This window comes from Emydura macquarii, unplaced genomic scaffold, assembly GCF_026122565.2.
Source record: "Emydura macquarii macquarii isolate MOO-44397 ecotype Brisbane River unplaced genomic scaffold, CSIRO-AGI_Emac_v2 contig_2481, whole genome shotgun sequence".
In the NCBI taxonomy this organism is placed as follows: Eukaryota; Metazoa; Chordata; order Testudines; family Chelidae; genus Emydura; species Emydura macquarii.
Genome location: NW_027132618.1, coordinates 3,686,908 through 3,712,117, shown reverse-complemented (window position 1 = coordinate 3,712,117; position 25,210 = coordinate 3,686,908). Strand labels below are relative to the sequence as shown.

At 40.6% G+C, this 25,210-nt stretch overlaps 1 protein-coding gene across 5 annotated transcripts in view; it reads left to right on the top strand.

The window, feature by feature from the left end:
- The window catches only part of SLC44A5 (solute carrier family 44 member 5), a 162,805-nt gene that overhangs the window by 44,880 nt on the left and 92,715 nt on the right, over positions 1-25,210 (top strand). Inside the window, exon 1 of one of the 5 annotated variants that reach the window (XM_067563406.1) lies at positions 19,780-19,998. The exons of the other annotated variants lie outside the window; for them this stretch is intronic. Coding sequence (XP_067419507.1) covers positions 19,962-19,998 — 37 coding nt within the window. The 5' untranslated portion in view covers positions 19,780-19,961. Of the gene's footprint in view, positions 1-19,779; positions 19,999-25,210 lie in introns of those variants that run through there. 5 annotated transcript variants of the gene reach the window in all.

Genomic DNA, 25,210 nt, shown 5'->3' with positions numbered 1-25,210 from the left:
GAGGTTTTTTCCACTGTAAGTCTTTTCTCTGAGAGGTGTATCTTTACTTAGGCCACTTCTCAATCTACTAACATCCATTCGTCCATCTAAACAGAGAGTTTTGCAGTTGATCTTCAGTGAGAGCAGGATTGGGCTTCTTGTGTCATTTGTGTAAAAAGTTTAGAGAAGCTATCAGAAGTGGTTACATCACCTTGGAGAAAGAGTTTCTTCCCTCCTAGACAGTATCAATGAACCAGAGCCTTAAATCTGACAAATTCCTACATTTGGAGCTGTCAAACATCTGTACTTGGTTCCGAGTTTTACATTCTCAGCCCACTTCTAGTAAATGGGAGTGGGATCAGACACATTAAAGTCAATAGCAGAATTCCCACAAAGGGAACAGAACTGGGGTGGATTTGTAAGCAGCTCTCATGAACAGGATTTCTTTAGCATTCCATTTGTTCCATATTGTAGAAAAGCCAACATGGGGTGTGTGCAATTTTCTCTTTACTAATTTCATGTAACTGGTTATACACACAAAGGTTTTTTTTTTTAGTGCTCTTACTATATCAGTTTAGAATCCCATAAATTTTTAGACTAAACTACACTGATATAAGCACCTTTATATTGCAACAGTACTAGGGCAGTGTATGGCTTTAAATGTCAGTTTTTAAACTGATATAACAGTGTAAAAACTGCTCAGACAAGCCTTATGTTGCACTCAGCAGTTACTAATGTAATCTGCAAAGTGTTTTGCTTCCAAGAACACCTGAATATTTTAGAATAGATGTAGTGCATCTACTTCGATGTCAAAAGGAAGACAGAACATGATCCAGAAATGAATGGTTAAATAAGTAATGCAGCATCTGCTGTTAGAAGAGCAGCTGACTTCCATATAAGACTAGAGCTCACACAGTGAACTTAGTAAGAGGTAATTTGGATCCTTGTATGTGTGCAGCTCAGTCTTTAGAGTGTGTTTAGGTTGAAAAGCCCCCTGTTGGTAAGTTCCCTATTGGTATGAAGTGCACCACACGAGTTGGTTTTTTTTCCAAACTTTGTTCTTGCTATTAAATCCTAACCAATCAGAACAACATTTAGATAATGAGGACTTTTTTATCCTGAAACCAGTGACAAGGTATAATATTATTTCCTAAATGTCAGGATACTGGTAAGTTGGTAGTTGTTTCTGTTACAAAATGCTAAAATGTTCCTGTTACGAAAGAAAACTTAAGTGATGTTGGAGTATTTAATTTTTAATATTCACATGCACCAGTAACTGAGCCTGCTTCAAAGTTGTGTGGCTAACTATACCATACAAATTTTGTCTGAAACTGCAGTTACACAGTGAGGGGGCTGCCTATCCAGAGAATGGCAACTTCCACAAGCATGTCTCATTTCTAAAAACATAGACATTTTGTTTAAATTCAGGTTTCTCGTTCTGGGTGAACTTTTATAAAAGGAAAAAAAAAAGTAGATAGAAGACTAGTTTTTGTTAGTGTTAGTGAATGGAAAAGCTTGGAATAAAGGATCACTTCTGACCATTTACTGTGTAACTCTAAAGGTTTTATCTGATCAAGCAAATGTTTAAATTCAAACCAGCCTATGTTATCCTTTTGTGAATATATTCACTGTGTTAGTCACATAGAGCTGCTGTTAGTGTAAGACTGTACAGTACAACCTACAATAAATGGCAATGGTTTCAGAGACGAAGGCAAAATAAATGTAGTGTGTGTTCTAATATGGCTGCCTATTAAAATACTAGAATTAATTAACAATGTTACAAGCTCCACTTGTAGCTACATGCCTAGCGGTTCAAGAATAACCATTCAGAGCTGGTGCACTGTTCATTGTAACAGAGAATGTGCTGCACATGGACTCTATTCAGAAAGGCTAGTGCTTATATTCATGCATTTTATGTATGTGTTAGAGATGTTAATTTTAATACAGTTGCCCTCATTTTGAAGAACATCTGTTAAGAGAACAATAGATTTAAAAGTCCACAATCTCCAGGAAGTCATCATCTGCTGTATGGTGGTAATTCTATTTTTAAAGAACTCTGCCTGCTTATTAGAAATATATTGAAATAGTAATTAGATAATGGTAGGTCTTTTTTGTTAAACCTTTCAGATTGGTCCACCATTTCCTGGTCCTGATTTTCAAAGTTGTGCACAGCTGTGGGGATAAGAGTGCAGGTGCAACTGCATTCCCAATTTGCATGTGCAATCACTGTGTGTGCACAAGCAGATTCATTTACATATGCAAATAGCCAATACACAATTTGAATATTGTTGCTTCCGGTTACCATTATTTGTTACACTAGGCATACAGTTGTGCTTGTGATTGCATATGAAATGGTATTTGCACAACTTTGAAAAAAATTAGGCCCTCTACTAGCAGTACAGGGACAATAAAGCATTTTAGGTCTTTTAGGAAATCCTTCTGGCCATCAGCACAAACAGTTAGGCAATGTGAAGGCTGACCAGACTCTTACGGTGTAATTTACTAGACAAGAGTTCTGCGGGCAAGACATAGTGGTGTTTCATCACTGTCCTGGCAAAGCAACAGTTGAAGTGGTTGTGTAACATGTTCTTGTAAGTAATATAACCGTACTAATTTTAACTTAAATAAACTTGAGTTTTCATTGTGTAGTTCTATGGGAAAGATTAATTAGTCATACTCTGTGTAACTGTTTAACATTGCTTTTAGTCATGCTTGTGTCACACTGGGCTTGCATAGGTTTAAGAAAGTGCAGAATTTGGCTTTTTCTTAAGTTTCCTTTTGAGATTATTGTTTTTATGTTAGATATTAAGTGCAAAAAAAATGAAGAAAAATGTATCATAAATTATTACAGTTAGAGGTCATTGCTACAATTCCTGCACACAGAGATTTACTAAAGAGACTTAGTTAAACTTACTCTCTTAGATGTGCAGGGAAACCTGACTGAGGTTCCTCTTCTGTTGCCAGCAGCTACAGATGTTCAGATGCACTTTCTCCAAACCGTATGCTCTTAGTCTCAGGGGTTGGACTGGTACAATTGGTATGTGTAACCACTGCTTGTTAATACAACAGCAAACAGTTCTTGGGGAGAATTGGTTGTATAAGGCTTCATGAGCCATGGCAGTAACGGGTAGGCTGCATCTCCTGGGATCACTATGGGCATTGTAACATCCCCCTTTTGAATCTTCTGGTCTGGAAAGAAAGTCCCTGCTTGCAGCTTTCAGAACAGGCCAGTGTTCCTGAAGATGCATGTGTCATGCACCTTCTCACATCAACATGGGTTGGTCAAAGTGAAATGCCCACAGTGATCCACAAGTGCCGGTAGTACCATGGAGAAGTACCCCTTTTGTATTGATGTACTCTGTTGCAAGATGATCCGGGGCCAAAATCGGGATGTATGCCATCTATTGCCCCACCACAGTTAGGGAATCCCATCGCTGTGAAACCATCCACTATTTTGCACACTTTTCCAAGACACTCAGTCCTTCGCAGCAGAATGCGATTAATGGCCCTGCACACAGCTCCAACGGTGGACTTCCTGACTCAAACTGATTAGCGGCCGACTTGTAGTAATCTGTAGTTGCCAGCGTCCTTATGGCGATTGCCACGTGCTTCTCCACCGAGAGGGCAGCTTTCCTTCTGGTGTCCAGGGCAGAACTGAGCTCTGGACAAAGTTCCATGAAGGTGGCTTTGCGCATTCAAAAGTTTTGCAGCCACTGCTCATCATCCCAGACCTGCATAACAATGTGATCCCACCATTCAGTGCTTGTCTCATGTGCCCAAAAAGCATCGTGTGCAGATGCTCCATAAATGCAAACAGTAATGCACACAGCAGGTAAGGGACCTCAGATTGCAGTTCCAGCTGGGACTTCGTGATATACTGCAGAAAGAGCACCAGAGCCAGAACGATGTGTTCAGAACACTGACAGCAACAGTGGAGAGCAGTGCAGGATCCATCCTTTCAGATAGAGATGGCAGGTGCTCAGGAAATGAGGGCCATTGAAAAATGCCATGAAATGCAGTTGGAAAACCATCGAATGATGGATGGAAATCACTGCATCCTGGGACGTTGAGCTTGCACCCATGATGTCCTGCGATCCTCTCTGCCTTCCCAGAACGCCTAGTGAAACAAGGTGGTGAGTTGCATAGTGGGCTAGCTGCCCACAGTGCACTGATCTCACTTTCGATGCTAGAGCACCAAGTGTGGATGCGCTTTGGCGACATGAGTGCTGTGTGGACAGGCACAAGCATTGTAATTACAGCGCTTTTCGATCATCGCTGTAACTTGCATCAACTAAACTTTCTAGTGTAGATAAGGCCTAAGAGAACATCTGTGTAAGTGTATAAACCTTTCTGGATCCTTGGATTTACATGTGGCTTGTGGAAAAGGATCTCTTCAACCATCTTGAACCATCTCTTCAAAGAAGATGGGCATTACATGCAGATATCTCAAAGTTCAGACTTTTACTGTAGAAATTCCTAGCTTTTTGTGTTAAATGTCAGAGTAGTACTGAGCCAATAGATGATTTTTTGAGTTCAGTTGCCGAACTGAAAAATCCAAAAAATATTCAGTTTGTTTCAAACCGAAACTGAATTTTTTTGGTAATTAAGATAGTTTTTAGTTGTTGAAACTTCTGCTGGGATCTGAAGAAACGAAGGGAGATCCTGTCAAGAGGAGGATTCTAATCATTATCGTCAACTCACAGATGGGGGGAAAATTCCTACCTAGAGGCAAGATCTCTGAACAAAAGAAAAGGAAGATGTGGAAGAACATCAGTTAGCAGTACACATATGTGCTTATGCCATGCAAGAGAGTAATAACAAGAACTGGCCATTCAGATAATATAATGCAAGGAATGGAGTCTGAGATGTAGAGAGATAAAAAGGGCAGAAAAGAACAATAAGTTGGTTGGTTTGAAACTTTTTGGTTTTTGGGATTTCATTCTCAAACCAGTCACTGCATTAAAAATAATTGGAAAAAGCATGTAGTTGCTTTCATATTTTCACTCCTATGAACTGGAAATGTAATTATTTTGGAAAATTAAACATTAGTGACATATTATGGAGTAATAGGTTACAAATGATAATTATAACCATTCTGCATCAGACATTCATGCATCATTTATCTTTTATGATGTCTAAAGTCTAATTTTCACAAAGAATCCCTGCTGCTCCAGCTCAGTGAGTAAGACTGAGAACAGGCAACATGCAGGTATTCTTAATCTAACTCACTTGGCATTAAAATAGCCAGGCAAAGCGCAGAGGAGGTTTAGGGTTTCATTCCCAGTTCTTTAGGGTTTCATTCCCAGTTCTACCAGCTACTTACTGTCTGATGTTAGGCAAGTAACCAAGGACCAGATTTTCAAAATTGTGCATTCAAACTTGTGCACCAGGCTTATACATATAATCATGGAGATGCACAATTACCTGATTCACACATGCAGTTTGATAGTTATGAGTCTGGCTGGCCATTTGCTGGCACAATTTTCCAATGTACATGTGGACATGCAGTAATGCCATATGCATTTCTGCACGTTTAGTTGTGAAAATCTGGCCCTGAAGATACTCGCATCCAGTAAGTTACAGCATGAAATGAATTGGAGGAAATTACAACACAGTCAGGTGTTGAGCAGCATCTGACAGACATAACAGCACAGCCAGGGCTGGAGGCTCTGCTGAGGGGGAAAGGCAATAGCAGCACCACCGTTCGACTAGATTTACCCGGGGAAAGTAGCCTGGACCCAGAAGTCTTCCCTGTTTTCTGATCCTGAGCTCCTTCCCAGTTTACCAACAACTGTGTCCTAAATCTCATTCCAAAATTTCACCTGCTTCAATTCATGGGTCAGCAGTCTAGCTTGCTGGAAGAGCAAGCGCCTCAGACCTATACAAGTATGTATCAAAACTAGACATCTCTTAAATACAGTGGAACAAGGAGGAGATGTGAGTGGCTTGTCAAGCAAGAAAACACCTCAAATGATCAGCCGCCCACACAAGTGCATATGACCTAAGCTTGCACCTTTTGTAGTGTGAACAAACACTAGAGAGGCTTATTTGCGCTGCCCTCACTTTGACTAGACTCCTGTTGCTGTCTCTTTCATGTTCTATTGCTGTTCAGTTACATTTTGACTGCAGTGAGTATTGTCCCAGGGAAGATGGGGAGGAGGGATCCAAAAAGAAGGCATTAGAACATATGGAGATAAGCTGGGGCCTCTTTGCACCTTCGCAGAGGAACATACTGTTGCATGCGTTTTGGTTTGTGTCAAATGCCTAATGCTGACTGATGCTGGTTTATTAGCAGTATACAAGCAGCCCTGCAGTCCTCTGGAAATAGTTTGAATTGCCACATGCAGTAAATGAAGAATGGGAACCTCTCTTGGGGCTAAGAGTAATTTATATCCCAAATCTTTTATTTTCAGCGGTAGAGATGAGGCATTTCAAGGTAACAATGTTGTCAGGCACCCTCTGATTTTTTTGGGGGGGGATTTCTTTTGCTTGCTGTTAAAATAATGTTTAAAATGAAATTCTAGCTGTCATTGATCCACAGGGAATGCTAGGTCTTTCACCTTCACACAGTCTTTGGTAGTATACCTATTCAGTGCCAGGCCCTTCACTTTGTGCGAGACCGAGTCCTGCGGCTCAGCTACTCCAAGACTGGGGGACCATCCACTGCATTCTTATCCCCAAAATTCAGTTTTCTCAGGATAACCCATTCCCTGTAATGGTGTCACTTCTCCCACAGCAATCTTTCCTGCACACTTCTGTAAGAGGGTTGGACTGCCAGAGTTAGCTATTGTTCTCAGCTTCTCTAAAAAGGGATCTCTATGAAGTTCTGTTTGAAACTCTGCTGCTGGGGCAGGGAGTGTAACCCAGCCATCCTCACTGGCTGGAACTGGAGTCAGAGCACTTCTCAGCTGTGCCTCAGTTTTCCTATTTCTTTGTGGAGTCTCAAGTCCCAGCTCTGTTCAGCCCTGCCCCAGGGAGCGCATTCTTCCAAGCCAGAGGCAGCAGCTTTCTAACCCCATGTGGGCTGGTCTTTGACCTTAGGTAAGGATTGGGTGCCACTCTGTGGCTCCTGGAAAGAAGCAAGGTGCTTTGGTCTCTGCCAGGCTAGTCCAAATCATTTCTCATCAGCACCTCCCCAGGTAACTGGTCATGCACCCCAATCTCTTTATGCCCCTCCTTGATACCCCATTTCAAGTATATCTTTGGGATAGACACCTTAACTGGGGATCCAAACACCTTCCTCAGAGTTAGCTGACCTGATGAGTTTCTATGTCAGGGACTGCCACAGTTACCTCAGCACTCGTGTCCCACAAGCCCTGGACCTTCTTCCCATTCACCTCTATGCCCTGCCCCCCTTCACCACCCTCAACCACACACACCCACTGCTTGATCTGAGGAAACCCTGTGAATTTGGGACATCAGAGCCTGAGGGTTAAACTCAGCAGTCTGAACATTATATCTCTTAGAGGAGCTAGCCAAGAGGCCCCCTTCCTCTAGATCTTTCATTATACTGTTGGTACCAAAGACTTGAGGAGCTGACATTTCCTCCAGTTGATTTTTCATTAGGTTAACCTTTCACAGGCTATGGCCAGACCCCAGGAAACTGAGCCTTGGGCACTCTGCCCACTTATGCCCAGGCCTATTATATATATCACGTCTCAGGTCCGTGGGATCTCTCGGTGATGGTCTGCTTGAGTTGGCTGATACCTCCACTTTGGGTTTACCCAAATCCCAGTTGTGGGGAAATCTGAGTAACCCTCTTCTGGGACCTTTACTTGGACCAGCCCCACTTTGAATTGTCTGAACCAGACCTACTGTCCATAATTCATCTGCCAGTCGGCCTGTGCAATGCAACCCTTAGGTTCTGGACCACTTGCCATGTTTTAATGTTGCGCGGGCACAGCTCCTAAAATTGTTCTAACCCCACCAGTCAGAAAAGCCTCCAGGACAGTAACTCCTGCACCTGTTCCCCCTTTGCAGAGATGCTTCCCCATATTGTTGCAGCCTTGATATACGTCACCTCCATATTCTTTTGGATGCCTCAATATCATCTTCTGTAAGCCTCCGATATCAGTTCAAACTTAAGCAATAAGGCTTTTTCAAATAGTTCACTCCCTGAATCCGTTCCATATGATTATACAACTTCTGTATTTTTGGGCCCTATCCATAGGGGGAATCTGATTTAAATCGCAAGCCTTCTCAAAAGCAGTGGGGTAGACATCAATCCTTCCCCTTAAACTGGGGCAATATTTTAGCATCTGTGCTCCCTGTGGTCTTGGCATCCCATGTTTTCTCCCTGCTTACCATTGCATGGTGACCTCTTTTTACTCCTCAGGTTCTCAGTTTCCAAATTGCTTTCACTGTTTTTGCTTGTATTTGGCTTCCTTGTATTTGGCTCACTTGATCCCGTCTTTTCACGATCAACCCGCTTCTGACATTCCAACTTAGTCCCTAGTCCTGCACCTGAAGCCTTACTGTCCCCCCTAAGCTGCAATTTTTGCCACTCTAGCTGTTAGGATGAGGAACTTGGTCCTGAGGACCCCCTGTGATTGTTCAGGGACACTGTGATTGTCCTGCTTGAACTCTGTTGGTATCTGTCTCTCTGCTTCTTCCTCACCCTCCACCCCCAACCAATCCTGGTGAACTGGGCCTCTCTCGGGAAACTTTGGCTGGATCTGGACCTTAATTCTTTGCCTTGTCGTCCTCATGTAGTAGGTCAAACAGTTGAGCCTTGGTTCACTTTTAAAGTTTTACTCTCCCTCTGCACAGCTTGTTATCTGCCTTTTAGGGAGTTGTTCATGCATCATTTTCCTTTTCCTTTTATCCACTCAGAACATAAACCCTCCCTACCGCATGCTTTGACTAAACTTGTTTTTACTATTGTGGTCACTTTTTGTAAAGCACTATCATTGCAGACACCATCCCACTGCTATCACCAACTGTCTTCGATCCCTGGGTGTGCTAGGTCTCTGACCTTTACACAGCGTCTCTGGGAGGTACTTCTTTTGTGCTGGCACTAGACCGCCACAAGGAAGACCCTGCAGCTCCACTTCTCCAAGACTGGGTCTTTGGATTCAGCACCTCTGTTTCTCTCAGGTTCCTCCAGCAGATCCAAATGAGTTTAGATGCCTGTCAGAGACTTACCCCTCTTTGGGAGTGACACAGGACCCAAGGCAGCCTTTTCAAAAGAAGACAGCTTTTCTTAGTCAACTGGAATACAGTATCTTAAGACCCTTAGGTTAGACTAGAAAAGCAAGGTTTATATGCATGTCCATACTCACAACATTACCTGCCTGTCTGACCCACAGATGTCCAGGATTCCATCTCTGTATCTACCCAATTGATCAACACTCCAGGGACCATCAGAGATAGAAGCATAAGCTGCTAAATCTCTGTAATCACTCCAATTCTCTGTGTATTGGCATAGAGGGGGACTTGCAATTCCTAGTCACAGAGAGTTACTTAAGCATAGAGTATTGTTTCATTCCCTCATCCACCTTCTGTTGGAGAAGTCTACTGTTCTACTAATTACTGAGAATTTTAGGGCCTATGTTAATGTGGCATGCTTGTAGCTGCAAATGTCTGCTTGACTTTCTGCAGATTGTTATGATTCAGGTCCCTGAACCTCTTTTAAAAAAAAAAAAAAAAAGGTCTTTTCAATTAATGAAATCGGTTTTTCTGAGCATTATTGTATATTTTGTGTTTTAGGCTCAGATTACTGGAAAAGGAGATTTTAGGATAGCTTTTCAAACAGTGACTGTCAGCAACATGTAAAAATAACCCATATAAAAAGCAACACTATGAGCAAAAATTTAAATACAATTTACAAATAGCTAGCATTTGCTGGCCATAATTTGAGTCTCTGGTGCTATGTTGACAGCCGATATGAGCAAGTATCACACATTTTGTTTGAGACTTATCTTTTGGAAAATTAATAATTCAATAATATTTTGTACTGAGTGTCTTTCATCCCACAGGTCCCTAACAAACTTTGCTTATAGAGGAGTCACTTCACTTACTATAGTAGTGCATCCGTTTTTGGGATGTAATGCAGCAGCTATTTAGCAGAGTGCACAGCAACAGTTTAAGACAGGAAGTGAAGACTTTAATTACTACTGAACTCAATTTAGATAGGCAGAATGTTAATTACCCAAATAACAACCAGTATTCCGAGCTCTTTTAAAAAGTTATTGACTCTTTATTGCTAAGTTGTCAGAACTTCAATTTCAAGTCTCATCCAAAAGAACCCAAGTGCTTTATTTCCTAGACAGTAAATTGCAAAGGTTGAAGATGGCTCCCTTGTCCAAAAGAAGGGTTGGATTTGTGCTCATTTCATTCCCAGTTTGTGGCATGAAAGAGGGTCTACAACTACAAATGCATTCTATGTTTTCTCCTTAAACGCATCAAATAAGCTAATCCTTTTAATGAGAGTCATTTCTCTGTTCTGAACTGGAATAGGTTGCACCCTCAGCGAGTTCATGGATGACGCTAAGATGCGGGAGTGGTAGATATGTTGGAACGTGGGGATAGACTACAGAGTGACCTAGACAAATTGGAGGATTGGGCCAAAAGAAATCTGATGAGGTTCAACAAGGACAAGTGCAAAGTCCTGCACTTAGGATGGAAGAATCCCATGCACTGCTACAGACTGGGGACCGACTGGCTCGGCAACAGTTCTGCAGAAAAGGACCTGGAGGTTACAGTGGATAAGAAGCTGAATATGAGTCAACGGTGTGGCCTTGTTGCAGCCCAACATTCTTGGCATTAGTAGGAGCATTGCCAGCAGATCGAGGGAAGTGATTATTCCCCTCAATTTGGCATTGGTGAAGCCACATTGTGTCCAGTTTTGAACCCTCCACTACAGAAAGGATGTAGATAAATTGGAGAGAGTCCAGTGAAGGGCAGCGAAAATGATTAGGGGGCTGGGCAAATGACTTATGAGGAGAGGCTGCAGAAACTAGGCTTGTTTTAATCTGCAGAAGAGAAGAGTTAAGGGGATTTGATAGCAGCTTTCACCTTTCTGAAGGGGGGTTCCAGGGAGGATGGAGCTAGGCTATTCTCAGTGGTGGCAGATGACAGAACAAGGAGCCAATGGTCTTAAGTTGTAGTGGGTGAGGTCTAGGCTGGATATTAGGAAAAACATTTTCACTAGGAGGGTGGTGAAGCACTGGAATGGTTTACTTAGGGAGGTGGTGGAGTCTGCATCCTTAGAGGTTTTTAAGGTAGAGCTTGACAAAGCCCTGGCTAGGGTGATTTAGTTGGATTTTGTCCTGCTTTGAACAGGGGGTTGGACTAGATGGTCTCCTGGGGTCCCTTCCAACCCTAATATTCTATGATTCTCTGGAGTGCACAAACTATGATGAAATGCAGCACATATGCAAAAATTGATCATTCAGGTTTAACTACACAACTGCCTTTTTTGTTGTTTCCTCAGTTCTGAAATATGTAACTTTTTTATATTTTTGGTCTGGTTCTTCCTTCTTCATGCAAAACACTTACTTCAGCATCTGCCTCCTTTAAATATATACATTTAAATGACACATTTCTGAAAATGTAGGCTACATTTCTAAGAAGAAAATGTAAACAAGCCATGTTCCTATTTTATTTTATATTTCACAAAGAGAGAATGTGTGTGAGCATAGCCAGAATAGACCCTGAAATGTGCAGCCCTGATCCGTTTTCTCTGGCCCAATTTCTCACAACAGTGACCCATCTCCATACAATTGTTTGGCCTGGCCATGAAGGCAAGGAATCCAGGCAAAAGGCCATGGATCTTTAATGGTGAATAGAGCCTTAAGTAATGAGTGACAAATGAGTGATTGTCATGATACAAGCTGACATTGTACGACCTGAAATGGGACCTGTTTAAAACAGATTTACTTTACCAGTTGAAACCATCCTGGTGTCATTCAGCATGGGTGTTTGAAAGTTATTTGGGTGCACCAACAGAACCAATTAGCAAGTTGCTTTACAACAGAGATGTGTATGTTGAAGATTAATGATTATTAACATTTTCATTCTACAGTAGGCAGGATTTTGTTCTGAGAGTTAATAGGCAGAAATAGAGACAGACTGTTCAGAAAATGTTTTAGTCCTGAAGAAGAATAGTGGGGAACATCTGATAAGCAAGTTTCAGGAAACTCTGTGTATAACCCTATCCATCGTTTGTTGTTGCAAACACCTATATGATTTCATGTTGAAAGGAATTTTGTAAAATCTCTGCTAACTCTTGGTGTTCTTGCCAGCCTTGCGGGATTACTATTAAGTGATCAACTAAATTACAGTATATTAACTGCCTTAATAATCAGTTCTGTGCTTCCTGTGGTGGTAACATAAAAGTTGGTATGTTGAAAATCTGGGTGGTATCTCATAATGTTTTTAATTTCAGAAGAATTTTAGTGTGGAAGCTTTAGAAATTTGGCCACGTGGGGCTGGCTAAGCAGGATGAGGCTGGAATCCTGTTTTTGTCTGATTTTAAACATGCATAGATGCAGTGTTAAGTACCCAAGAGCCACCCACAGAAAAGCATTGCCTGCTCCTTGTTCATGCAGAAGGTAGTTAATTGAGTGTGTGATTTGCTGTCATTCACTTTACCTTGTGGCTGACTTGCAGAGGATGACACAGCACACTGAAAATATATGATTAATGTAGGAAAATACAGTGAAATAAAGCTTAAGTGCCTGAGCCTGGGCCAGATTTTGCCACCCTCCTGCACAGCTGGGAAGGGGATCAGCATCCTCCAGGGAAGCATGCCTGACTTCCAAAGTCTCCCAGAGAGCTCTCTGTGGGGTTGAGATCTGCGTGGAGGGAGGCTTTGCATTTTTGACATGTCCCATTCCTGTTATATGACTTGCACAAATAATTGTTGCAAAATGTTTTTCTTAGGAAACTAGATGAGACAGCATTGTCATATGAGGAGGTAAACAGCTTTAATTATTATTAACAATTTACCCTTGTAGTTTGCTATTCCATCTGCAGTGGCAGCCTGTTAGATCATCTAAAAGCATTGCATTCTGGGAACTTGCCCCAAGAGGCATAGGAGAAAGTGCTTTTGAGTAAATTTACAGCAATTGGAGGGATCTCAATGTTGAAAGGAAAACTTAACCTTGATATATACTGCATTATGTAAATTACTTGCTTAAAAATTAAGAGGAGGGGAAAAGCTAGTTTTCACTGTTAGAAGTAGCTTGACATTGAACCATTTTGTGTCTGTCTGCACTAGGTTATTTATTTATAAATGGACAAGTGAATAATGTAAAGTTCAATAGCATGGAAGAAGAGCTACCAATGAGATTCAGTTTAAGACCTGAGAATTTTTAGCAAATACTGTGCATTATGCTACCTTTATTTTACACTCTTGAACTAGAGCCCTGATCTTGCAATGAGTCTACAGAGGCAGACTCCTGCACCCACATCTCATTGACATCACTTGATCACTGTCTGCCACCTTGCCGTTTTCGTTAACTGATTTTTGCCACAACTTCACAAATGTTGCATATACCATTTGTTGAGCCTAAATAAGTGAAGTTTCACCTATAACATGAAATGCTGTTAAACTGATGTAAAGGTAAACAGTGTACAGGACTTCAGGTCATTATTTCAAAAAGCTCAGTTAATTTATTCTTATTGCATAAACCAACCACAGCATATAGGCACCTGCGGGAGTATCAGGAAACTACTGAAGTACCTAATTAGCCACCACAGCATTTTCTACAACAATTTTCAATTAACTTTTAAAGTAATAATTCAATGGCACATTCCATAATCTATTTTAAATAATCTTATAAAGAATGCATGGTATAGTCTGCCATATAATGTAGAATTGAGTTAGGAAAGCTCTGAGGGACTGATACAGTTGTTAATAGAATCCATGTAAACCAGTTTAAACCTCAAAATGTGGAACTGACTTCATTTTGAATTAAGGCCAAGCTAAAAGTTAAATGCATACTTAAATACTGACCTGATTATGGATGATTTCCTGAATTGGAGCCTGATAGGAAAAGGAAGTAACCATTCGAAGCCTGAACTCAGAGAGGAGTGCCTTTACAACCCTAGGAGCCTCTGTCTTGTGATGTCCAGTTATGCCCACTAAATGTAAACAATGTAAACTCGTATATAAATTCATCAGTTTAAAAAAGAAATTGATATGCACCAGCCTTGTTATTCCAAGTAGAGTCTCCAATACACCTCAAACCAAACACACTGCTTTAGTTAGAGCAAACAAACAAATGTATTAACTACAGAAGGATTTTAAGTGATTATAAGTCAAAGCATAACAAGTCCAATTCGGTCAAAAGAAATAAAAGCAAAACACATTCTAAGCTAAGCTTAACACTTTCAGCAACCATACAAACTTAGGCGATTCTCACCACAGGTTGGCTGGTTTCTCTTCAGCCAGGCTCCCCGCTCTGGTCAGTACTTCAATGGCAAGGTGGTGTTTGTGGTTGGAGGCGGAAGAGACTGAGCATGGCAAATGTCTCCCTTTTTTTATAATATTCCTTCCCTCTCTCCTCTGGGGTTTTGCCCTCCTTCCGCCTCACCCCGGTCAGGTGACTAACAATGTCCTTATATGGACTTATCCATGTCCTGAGTCAGTGAGCATTATCTCATCATGGTTCCAAACTGACCAAGGGAAGGAGCTTGAGAGTCCAGTTAATCCTTCCATTGATGCCCAGGACAGTCCTTTGTTCCTGGAAGGCTGACCTGGGTTTGTCCTATACATGCCTTGATGAGGTGTGAACTGCCCCTGTGCTCCTGGAGAGTTTTGCCTGGACTTGTTTTAAGCTATGAGGACACATCTTTGGGAATATTACATAGTGCAGCCTCATAACTGTACACACAAAATTGCAACCAATGCACTACTATAACAATAATGATCAGTACATCATGAGCCTTCCAAAGACATCTAACGTGACATACTTTGCATGCAACGTGACATAATTGCACACAATTATACTGTAAGGGTGAACATGGGGGTGCAGGGCATCACAATGGCACCTAGTTGCCTACCCCAATAAGATTTCAGACATTCAATGACTGCACAGATTGGATGACAAGTGGACTCATGGCCTTTAGCACTAAATTATCTCTGCTATTTGCTCTGTTGGAAAATCTCCACTAGCTCTCTGTAGCATTAGGGCTCACATTCTTTGTATAAATTCTTGAGCAGATCTGTTTACCTCCCATAGAGGGAATCAGTGCATATACGTACAGGCCCCATTATATTACTTATTAATAAATGTGTACTTAAAGGCGACACTTTTTTTAGCCACATGATGGTGTCATTGAGGCTCAAACATACCAACAAGAAAGAAACAAACCATAAGAAACTAATAGTGTTCTAAATAGAAAACAGCAGTTCATTAGGACTGGTTAATAGCTTGCTGGCAAAATTCTAAGCTAGTGTACATATGTGCTTAGCAATCTCTGTTCTGTGCTTTCTAATATGCCCCTCTGCACTCTAAATTTACTTTGACAGCTGGCAAACAGATATGGGTTGTATGCAATATAGGATTTGTTGACGCAGACTTTGAGAGACGCTGTGCAAACGGAGCCAGGCACATATAAAAACTGCAATAGTTTGGCGACCCTTCTTCTTTAATTCCATTGACTTAAAGCATAGCAAAGAAGCAGGGAAATAGTGTACTTGTGGTCAGTATAATGAAGAGAGCTCACTCATAATGAGACTGGCTGACAGGTGATTCAGAGGGAATGAACAGAATAGGCAGTTATCGATTGATCCATCCTCTGTCATCCACTCCAAGCTTCTGGCAGTCAGAGACTAGGAACACCCAGAGCATGGGGTTGCATCCCTGACCATCTTGGCTATTTGTCATTGATGGACCTATTCTACAGGAATGTATCTAATTCTTTTTTGAACCCATTATAATTTTGGCCTTCACAACATCCCCTGGCAATGAGTTCCACAAGTTGACGGTGCATTGTGTGAAGAAGGACTTCCTTTGTTTGTTTTAATCCTGCTGCTTATTAATTTAATTGGGTGACCCCTAGTTTTTGTGTTGTTTAATTCACCAAGAAAAAATGTTCCTCCAGTTCTTAGACCCATGACTCAAACCTGATGAATCCATTAGAGAGGACATCCAAAAGCAGCCCCTGCTGGGACAACTTCTGATTCTGTAATTTTTTGCAGGCATGCTAGTATCTTCATTTTCCAAAACCTGCTTGCTCTGTCTCCCTTTTCAGTTATCTTCTTTCCTTTTGCACTAAATAGGGAAGATGGGGAAAAGTCATTAAAAAAGACAGATATTTAGTGTTTTTCCTCCTCATATGAATAATCACACTGACTTAGGTGGAATTACTAGGATTTGGCCAGGCATGAGCTGTGAAGTACTGTTTTCTGTCATAATAAAACTGGCAGCAAAAGCACAGTCATTTTTGGGATTGTAGAATCTTGTCTTCAGTTAGTAAATAAACAGTCCATTTCACAGACAGCAGAATGTAGGGCATGCACAAACATGCTCAGACATTTTAGTCTGGTCCCAGATCACAAGCACTAGCATCATAATCTAAGAGCTGTTAATGTGGGAACATTTTGTAGGCACTGGACTACAACATCCAATTTTGTTTCCAGCATTTTTACCTGCTGTACAGCTAGTTTAATAAACGAGACTATTCAAGCCCTATATTAGATAAGAATTTTAGAAGAAAAGTGGGTGTGTTTTGAAGTGTTCATGTGGAAACCAATACCAAGATGCTTTTCTAGCTCACAGCTGGTTCATAGCACTGTTGGTATTTTGAGTTCTGAAAGTAAGGTAAAAAGTTGTGTGTGTTTTGTGTGGAGTTTAGAGTAAACATAGTAAAAAGCTTTTCACTGTTAGGAGCCATTGCTCTTGTGTGCTTAACTGAGAAATAATCCATACTTTTCTCAAACTTAGAAAAAGAGGAAGAATCCTTGCACTCTTTGACTTTCATGTATATACATTCCTTTAAATCCAACTCATGCAAGTGTGTAACCATCCATAAGATTGTCCTTATGAATGGAGATCTGGATTTGCAGATATAAAATCTGTAGAAACAGCTTAATTTAACTGTTTGAATAATAATAGTTAGCTTATTTTTGTAGTTTATTTCAAGCCAAGGAATTCCAGAGTACTTTATAATCTATGGAACTGGTTCTCCTTTTGCTTACACTAGTATAAGAGCCTCATAGAAAGCCCACTGACATCAACGGAAAGAGCATAAGTCAGGAGTAATTTCAGTGAAGTCATTGGAATTTCAAAAGTGTAAAAATTGTGAGTCGACCGTCTGGATCTCTCTAGTAATACAAAAAGCTTCATTGTGAAGCATGAGAGTTGCTACATATATAGCATACCTAACACCCCCACAAAGGCAAATTAAAATTGACACTTAAAGGTACATACTTTCTATCCTCCTTCCACTTATGCCCACTGTACCAATGCAACAATTACCATACACCACTGACCACGCACCATAACCTTAAACCTTGCCTACTTTTTGCACTTCTTGTTCTCCCCCCCCCAACACTAGTATTTGCGGATGTCTAGTGAAGCAGTTGGTTATATTGGAAAAGGGTTGTTTAGTAAAGTGTTATGTGGAGAAGGACAGTTAGAGGGGTGATGTGAGGCTGGCATCCCTGCAGGGTAAAGTTATGTCATGTGCTTAGCAATCCTCCACCCCTTTTCTAGGAAAGAACCCAGAAGGCTTTGCTGGTTCTTTCACAGGCTTTTTCTCCACAGGGAACCACTTCTCATACCAGCAAGCCACTACTGTCACTCGCTGCTGATCTCCATTGCCCTAGCTGCATTCCTGGCCACATCTTCTTCCTGTGCTCCTTACACAGGCCACTTCTCTGGCTGCCATGGAGAGATGCCCTGGGTTTCCTGTTCAGGGTGTGCAGGTCCAGGCTTGCCCTTTGAAGGACAGTACATGCTGTAACAATGAAAACCCAGGAGAAAATAAAATTAATATTAAGGAAGGCAAAAATTTCCTATGGGGTTGATGCCACCTTTTCATAGACAAACAATTTTATTTCTGAAGTTGCCCCTTTTCAAGGCCTTAGCCACTACACAAAAATAATATTTTTTTGAAAAAAAAACTGAAGTCTTGACACTTATCTACTTTTTGTGAAGTCTGTGGGATTCTTCCAAGAGTCTTTCTTATTGGCTCCAAAGATTGGCATTTATGGAGCCAGCCTGAGTAGAAGTTTTCAAGTCTGCGCTGCTCAAATACATTGTCAGCGTTGAATCTGCTAGCCTGTGTGGGGAAAAAGGACACAGGCCCACTGACAACTGCAGGAGTTAGACGTGTGAGATGAGGGCAGTAAATGAAACTGGGTTCAAATGTATCCATACCCTGAGGATCATTGTCAAATCAGTGTGTCTTTATCTCATCTGGTTTTCTGGGACATCAATTCAGTTAATCAGGGCTTCATTTTAATATTCTCCAGTAAAGTAGGGTAGTATCCATAGATCATTATGTTCAGATTGTCAACTATTTTCCCATTTAGCCTCGTAGTAATAAATAAAACTTGTTAACTTTTTGTAGTAATTACCACCTGACACATGTCCAACTGTCACTAATGATTGCAAAGTTCTTGTTAAGCCTGGTGCCATGTCATGTGTCAAATGTGCATATTTTAGACTTAAAGCAGACAGATAGCCTATTGTAAGGGCTGTGAATCACAAATCTCCATAGGACCCCAGATTAATCCTTGGTGTATTGCAGGGTATCTCCATCTCCCCAGAAGGTAGTAGTACTGTCTATTCCTCAGGGTGTGGGAAGTCCCTTACACTTTTTGGGCACTATCACCATATCAATATATAATTAATATTAGTAGAAAAGATATTGCAATAAAAGGGATGATATTTTCAATCTGTTTTCTAGAGTTAAAAACATTGTGATTTTTTTAGATGTAACATCACCCCTATAAAAAAAACAAAACCCCATACAAACAACCAATCCCCGCAACATTAATTCCCATATATAAAAACCCTCCACACTTGCAAGTAATTAACAGCAATTTTTTCTTTATACATAGATACAATTTTTATTATATCAATAATCAAAGCAAGATAACTGTAGTGAGTGGAATTAATTACGCAAGGTGAGTTGATGAAAGCTGCTACTCTCCACTCACCTGGAATTGATGGAAATGAAAATCTTTTCAAATCCACAATGAATTGACATTGGCACTCATCATAGAATTTTTTTTCAGCCAAATAAATGGGCCATGCTTAACTGACAGTCTCATTTTGGCTCCCACTAACAAGCCCCATAGCAACAAAAAAGACATCATGGAATTGCAGCTGTTACAGAATTAAAAAAAAATAATCTGGAAGTGCGTGCGTGTGTGTGTGTGTGAGAGAGAATGTGTATCTATGCAAATCTATATTATATATAGACATTATAGAGTATACATGTGTGTGTCCTTCTCTTGCTATTACATATATACACACATATATTTGCCCAAGAACAGCAGAATTTGCCACATGTCGATACTTGTATCTTCCCAAAGACTTTTTATTTTGCCACACATTGGCAATCAGGGAGCTCCATAGAGGCTCCATGGTAATAGTTGTAAGTCTGTTTGCTCTTCTGCAGTAAGCCTGACTTTGATCCCTACTCTCACTTTCTCAAATTAACTCTCATCCAGATGAAACTTCGTGTGTCCTGTTCCCGCCCCCCATAAATATGACACAATTTAGTAAGAGCTTTAAGAAAGCTTCCCTTCACTCTGTGACATTTACAGCACCAGACTGGTCTGGTGTATTTAGGTGGGGCAGTGGGTGATATCATTTTTCTAATAGCAGAAAGCCCTGCCTCCCTTGTAAATTTCCATTCCTACTGGAGGAGCCTATGCTACTCAAGCAGCTTTATTTTTAAACCTGGTTGAATAGTACTTTTGTGGATTAAGCCTACTGGGGAAACTGCTTCCAGCACAGAAGTCTGCAGTTAATACCCCACTTAGACATAGCTTGCTAAACTGATCAGGAAGCAGTAATATGGCTAGGGAAGAAGAAAACTACTACGGGAAACATGGTAATTTACCTACCTGCTTGTGTTCTAATCAAATGAAATGCTTTGCAAGGGCTCTAGCCAATGTCTATTGAAGTCAACTGGAGTCTTTCCATTGACTTGAATGGGCTTGGATCAGGCCCTAAATGCCTTTAGCTAACTTCCTCCATTATTTGCAAAATTGTGTATTCTTTCCCAGTATGGAGCTTGCAGCTACAAATAATGGCAGATAGAAGGTAGAATTTGTATAAATATAACTGATTTTAATTATAGGCAAATTATTACACTGTAGCGATTTTAAGTTAAATCAAGTGTGACAGAAGTAATTTTGTTTATTATTTAGACTTTTTTAGTTGGAATTGGAAGTTAAATATCATTTGAAGTATTTATTGTAATGGGACAATAATTCAACTTAAAATTCTTATGATAAAAAAGCCTATGAAATAGATGTCTTGTTTGTGAAGAGTGATTATCATCTCAGTTTTTAATCCCAGCAAGAAAATTACTATGTAAGTATTCCATACCAGTGGCTACTTCCTTCATGCCTCCCAAACGCCAAAAGGTTTTAATCAGCTTTAAGAATTAAATGTTTCTTTGTTTTCAAAGTGTTGCTGATACAACACTTGGCAAGTGAGTTCTGTTGTTTTTTTTTAACAGAGGTTTAACTAGAACAACAACAAAAACCTCTTCCTCAATCTACTCCCTCTATTCCTTCGTTAGAGACAAATTCAGTAACTGGGTAGGGGACTTGATGTGTACATTGGAGAAGAAGAGTGAGAACAAGCAGTGAACGCCCATGGTTAGTTGTTACATGAAACTATAATCACAGATAAATGTGTGTTTTCAGTGAATAAATTCCTATAATGTCATATCTTACTTTTGTCAATTAATTTGAATGTGTGTTGACTTTGGATGTATTTAGTGTTCCTTATGTAAAAAGTCATATTCCATGATGGATTTGTGGCAAAGTTTAGAAAAAGAAAAACAAGACAGGCTGAGCCACTGTTGAACTGCTCTGTTCCTCAATAAGCATAGTGACGTTGGTAGTGAGCCATATTCCCTTGGAAGGAATTTGTAGTAGTGCAGTGGCTTATTTTTGTTAATGAATGTCGCTGTCTCATAGCATTCCCCAGTTTGTTTGATTGCTGGAGAAGAAAATCTCCATTTGAGTTAGAGATAATTTTCTGGAGCACTTTGTCTATTTTTATCCTTTTGCCTGAAAGTTAGAAGGTATTGACTTTCATTGTAGCAATCTTGTGGAGTTCGTTTGCACTCAGATGTGATCCACAAATGTATATGTCTCCCAAGGTGCATTTTCTTTGCACCCTATCAAAATCTATACAGGTATGCTGTAGCTCAGTGTTTCTTAACGACTGGTCCATGGACGGGACCGGTCCCTGAGATCTCTCTGACCCAGTATAGGAAGCCTGAGATCTCCCTGACAGAGTATAAGAAGCCGGTCCCTGGTATCAAAAAGGTTGCGAAACACTGCTGTAACTAACACAACTGAAGCCAATTACCATGATAGGTGCACTGTTAAGGATGAGCTTGTTTGTAGAAAGTAGCCCGCTTACTGTAACACATTATATCTTGCCCCACTGGCTACGTTATCAAACTGTTCTGCTATATGCAGACATCCTGAGAACACAGGAAATTGCCCTTATTAACAAGCTTCATCAGTACAATGTAGGCTAACTGGAGGAATGTCTAGAAGTAAAGTAAATCCCTACTGGAAACTCACTGCGCCTTTGAAAATCTAGGCTGCTCCTAATTTGCAGAGGCTCAGAAATCTTGCCTGCCTGCCTGCCAGGTAAATTATGTATAATATGGGCTGTGGGAGGGAAGGGAGCGAGATCTTGGCTGACCCTAACGTGTTAGTGCAGAGGAGGAAGGGAGAGAAAGACATCACTTCCCATGCAGACTCCTAACATCTGGGTTCCAGCTGCCGAGACAAGCAGGACAGAGCAAGAGTTGAACACTTGATACCCGACCTTACCCCAGCAGGTGGGTGGGAAGTGAGCAGCTCCTGGAGTGGGGGCGATGAGCATTCTGTACCTAGTAAAGCAGGGGTTGCAGATTTCCTCCCCTTTCCGAGTCCCATTTCCTTTGCTGGGATGCTTTTGGGTGGTGGACACAGTCTAGTATCCTGTAGGTAGTTAGCCACAGAGTGCTAGTATGTAGTAAAGTTAGATTCTAAATCATACTAGAAAGAAGTAATTTTTAAACATGTTTAATCAATGGAAAGCCTTTCGCTGTAAACCAGGTGCAGGCCTCTGCACATCAAAGGTTATCAGGTTTCTTCTCAATTTGCCTGCGCCTTCTGTTCTGAACTCACTCTTCATTTAGGCGGCTTAAATGTGACAGCACAATTTATGTTCTGTTCTCTCCAGCGGCATTGCCACACACACAGCTCGATGTTCTGGAGCTATAAACTTGCCAAAGTTCTTTTGTGGTAAAAATGATATTTTAGGGGCTTATTGGGGTGGAAGTGAACAAACAGAGTCATGAGGTCTGCTGTGTTTATTGTACTGGGCCTGTGAGTAATTTTGATAAGGTTTTTCTGATATGAGGCATGAGATCAAAGTCTGAATTTAGTTAATGAGTAAAGGCAGCTTTTAAAATATATTTCTTTGAGTTCCTCGCTAACCATGGCCCTTTGTTTTTAGTTTTATTTTATGCAAAATTTCCCAAGAATTTAGCAGCGTTTATTACAAAAATTAAAATTAACTTCACAGTTTTCAGGGTAAATAGCAGGAGATGGAAGGACAGAAAAAAGCAACAAAGAGAGGAAAAATATGAATATTGAAATTAAGAGCTGTTTAATGCTGTGGTTTATTTCATGAGAACTGTACATTAACTCTAAATATACATATGCATGTGTGTCTGTATCTTTCAGTACATTGCCTTATTTTAACAGACAGCCTTGCGTTTAAAATTGGACTAATTTATTATTAACATAAACACATCCACCTAATGTACCGGATTGACTTTTCTTAACGTAATTTGTATTTTCAGGTACTCGAGTGGTTCAAAATTGGGTGAAAATTGGTAAAATCTGAATAATACTGTTTGTAAAACCCAGGGACTTTTTGGTAAAAATCAGTAAAAAATGAAATGAAGGGTTTAACTGCACCAAAATGGCACAAAAGATTTGTCCTTTCATGTAGTCTCTCCTCCTTCACCTGGAAAACTCCCTCACAAAACTCTCCTGTTTGCTGCTCCTGTTCACTAGCCAGGGACATCTTCTTGGGAACAGTCTTTGGCATGTTGTCCCTGATGCCCATACAGGTGCTGAGAAGGCAAGATGAATGCAGAGCCTGTTGCCTTTTAGGGAAAGGAAATACTATGGTCAGTCCCAAAGTTGCCATTGTAGAGAACTCTGCATCCTATGGAGTGACCTCAGTATGCTCACGAAGTAAGCTCTTTGTGGGAGGAACTGTCTCATTGTTCTGTATTTGAACAGCACCTAGCACAACGGAGTCCTGGCAAATGACTGGGGCTGTTAGATTCTACAGCAACACAAATAATAAATACTAGGAAGCATGACAATGAAATTGGACAGAAGGCTGATAGGAGAAAGACTGATGACCAGGAATAGGGTCGACTTGATTTGTTAGAAGACTGTAGATGGGAACAAGGAGAGAGGAAACAACAATAGGAAGGGGGGGGGGGGGGGGAAGAAAGGCCAGGGAAAGGGCAAGTGGGTCATGCTGGAGGCAGTGCAAGAACAGACAGTTGCTGTGTGGCATCTCAAATTTTCTACGCGTAGTTTCATTCTGGGTGTTTATGTATCAATGACCTCTAGTGTGTGAGCCATTAGCACTTTTCACCATAACGTTATTACTCCAGCTTGGTACTGTAAGGTGCTGATCAGCCTTTCCTCCCTGTTGGGAAAAGAGGGTACTTACTGTCTATCATAGAAGATACTTTTTATCATTTCCAGTATGATCATATTTTATGTATATTTTTATAAACCCAAATAATATGAATTCAGGGGTTTTAATGGAAATGCTGGTGGCATAACTTCATCGGCATTACTGGGTGGCACAATATTTAAACATTACTGAGGAAGCTAAAATGCATGTTGAAATGTTCACTGAGAGTATACATTACTATTGCATCCTGCCTTTATCTTCATTATCTTCAAAAAGGAAGTTGGAAGTCTGCCTTTTGCTGTCAGGCTTTTAAAATGCAAATGCAGTTCAGTTTTTAAAGTTTGTGGAAAGAGCTCTTAGATACTTGAGTGAACAATACTGTGGAAATGTAGCTTAATGCTGCTATGGAATGAATGACAAAAGGGAGGCAGAACTGAACAAACAGCTTTCAAAGATGGTAGATTTACTGGCCCTGAATCTGAAAAGGGGGCACTCTATAAAACCTTATTGCTTACATGATTTTAGACAATGTTCAGAAAGAGAATATTTACACATATGCACACACATGGCCAGCTTCCCAGCTGGTATAAATTGGTATAGCTCCATTGACTCTACATATATATATATATATATATATATATAGATAGATATATTATGTAATGTGTGTGTAAAGAACTGTTTCCTTTTCGCACAGCAGCTAAAATCTTGTGGATATAAAGGTGAATTTGAGCACTACATGGACTTTGCCGCTTCTTAGTTATTTTATTATACTAGAGGGTGTATGTCTCTGACACCTAGATGGATGTCATTGCTGGTTTAACTTACTGTAAGTGTTGTTTATTATAGGTGGGGTTTAACTTTCAGACTTACCTTTATTGTCTTCTGTATTACCTCGTATCACTGAAGCAGAGTCCCTCTGACACTGACATTCGCTGTGTTGGAACTTTGGTTGGAGTGTTCTGCTGTCCGACTAAGTTTCACAGGCAACGAAGTAAAGACTGTTTGAAGTTGGCAGCTGTTGGGAGCATGTTGTGCTGGAAATGTGCACCATTCTATATTTCATTTCTATAATACCCCTAGCAGAAACGCTGATGTTTTCAGGGGTCTTTTATCTTGCATCTTTTCTGAATTGTAGTGGGAGGCAGAACTGATAAATTGGTTTAATTTAGGGCTGGTCTATACTAGACAGTTGGGTTGCATAGGGCAGCTTATGTCTACCTAATTATGTCAGTGGTGGCCGTAAGTCAACCTAATATAGGTCAACTTACATTTCATGTGTAGACATACCCCTAGTTCTCATCAATAACCTGTAGAAGATAGGAGATTGTTGGAAAGATGTTATCACTGGCTACAGAACTGCT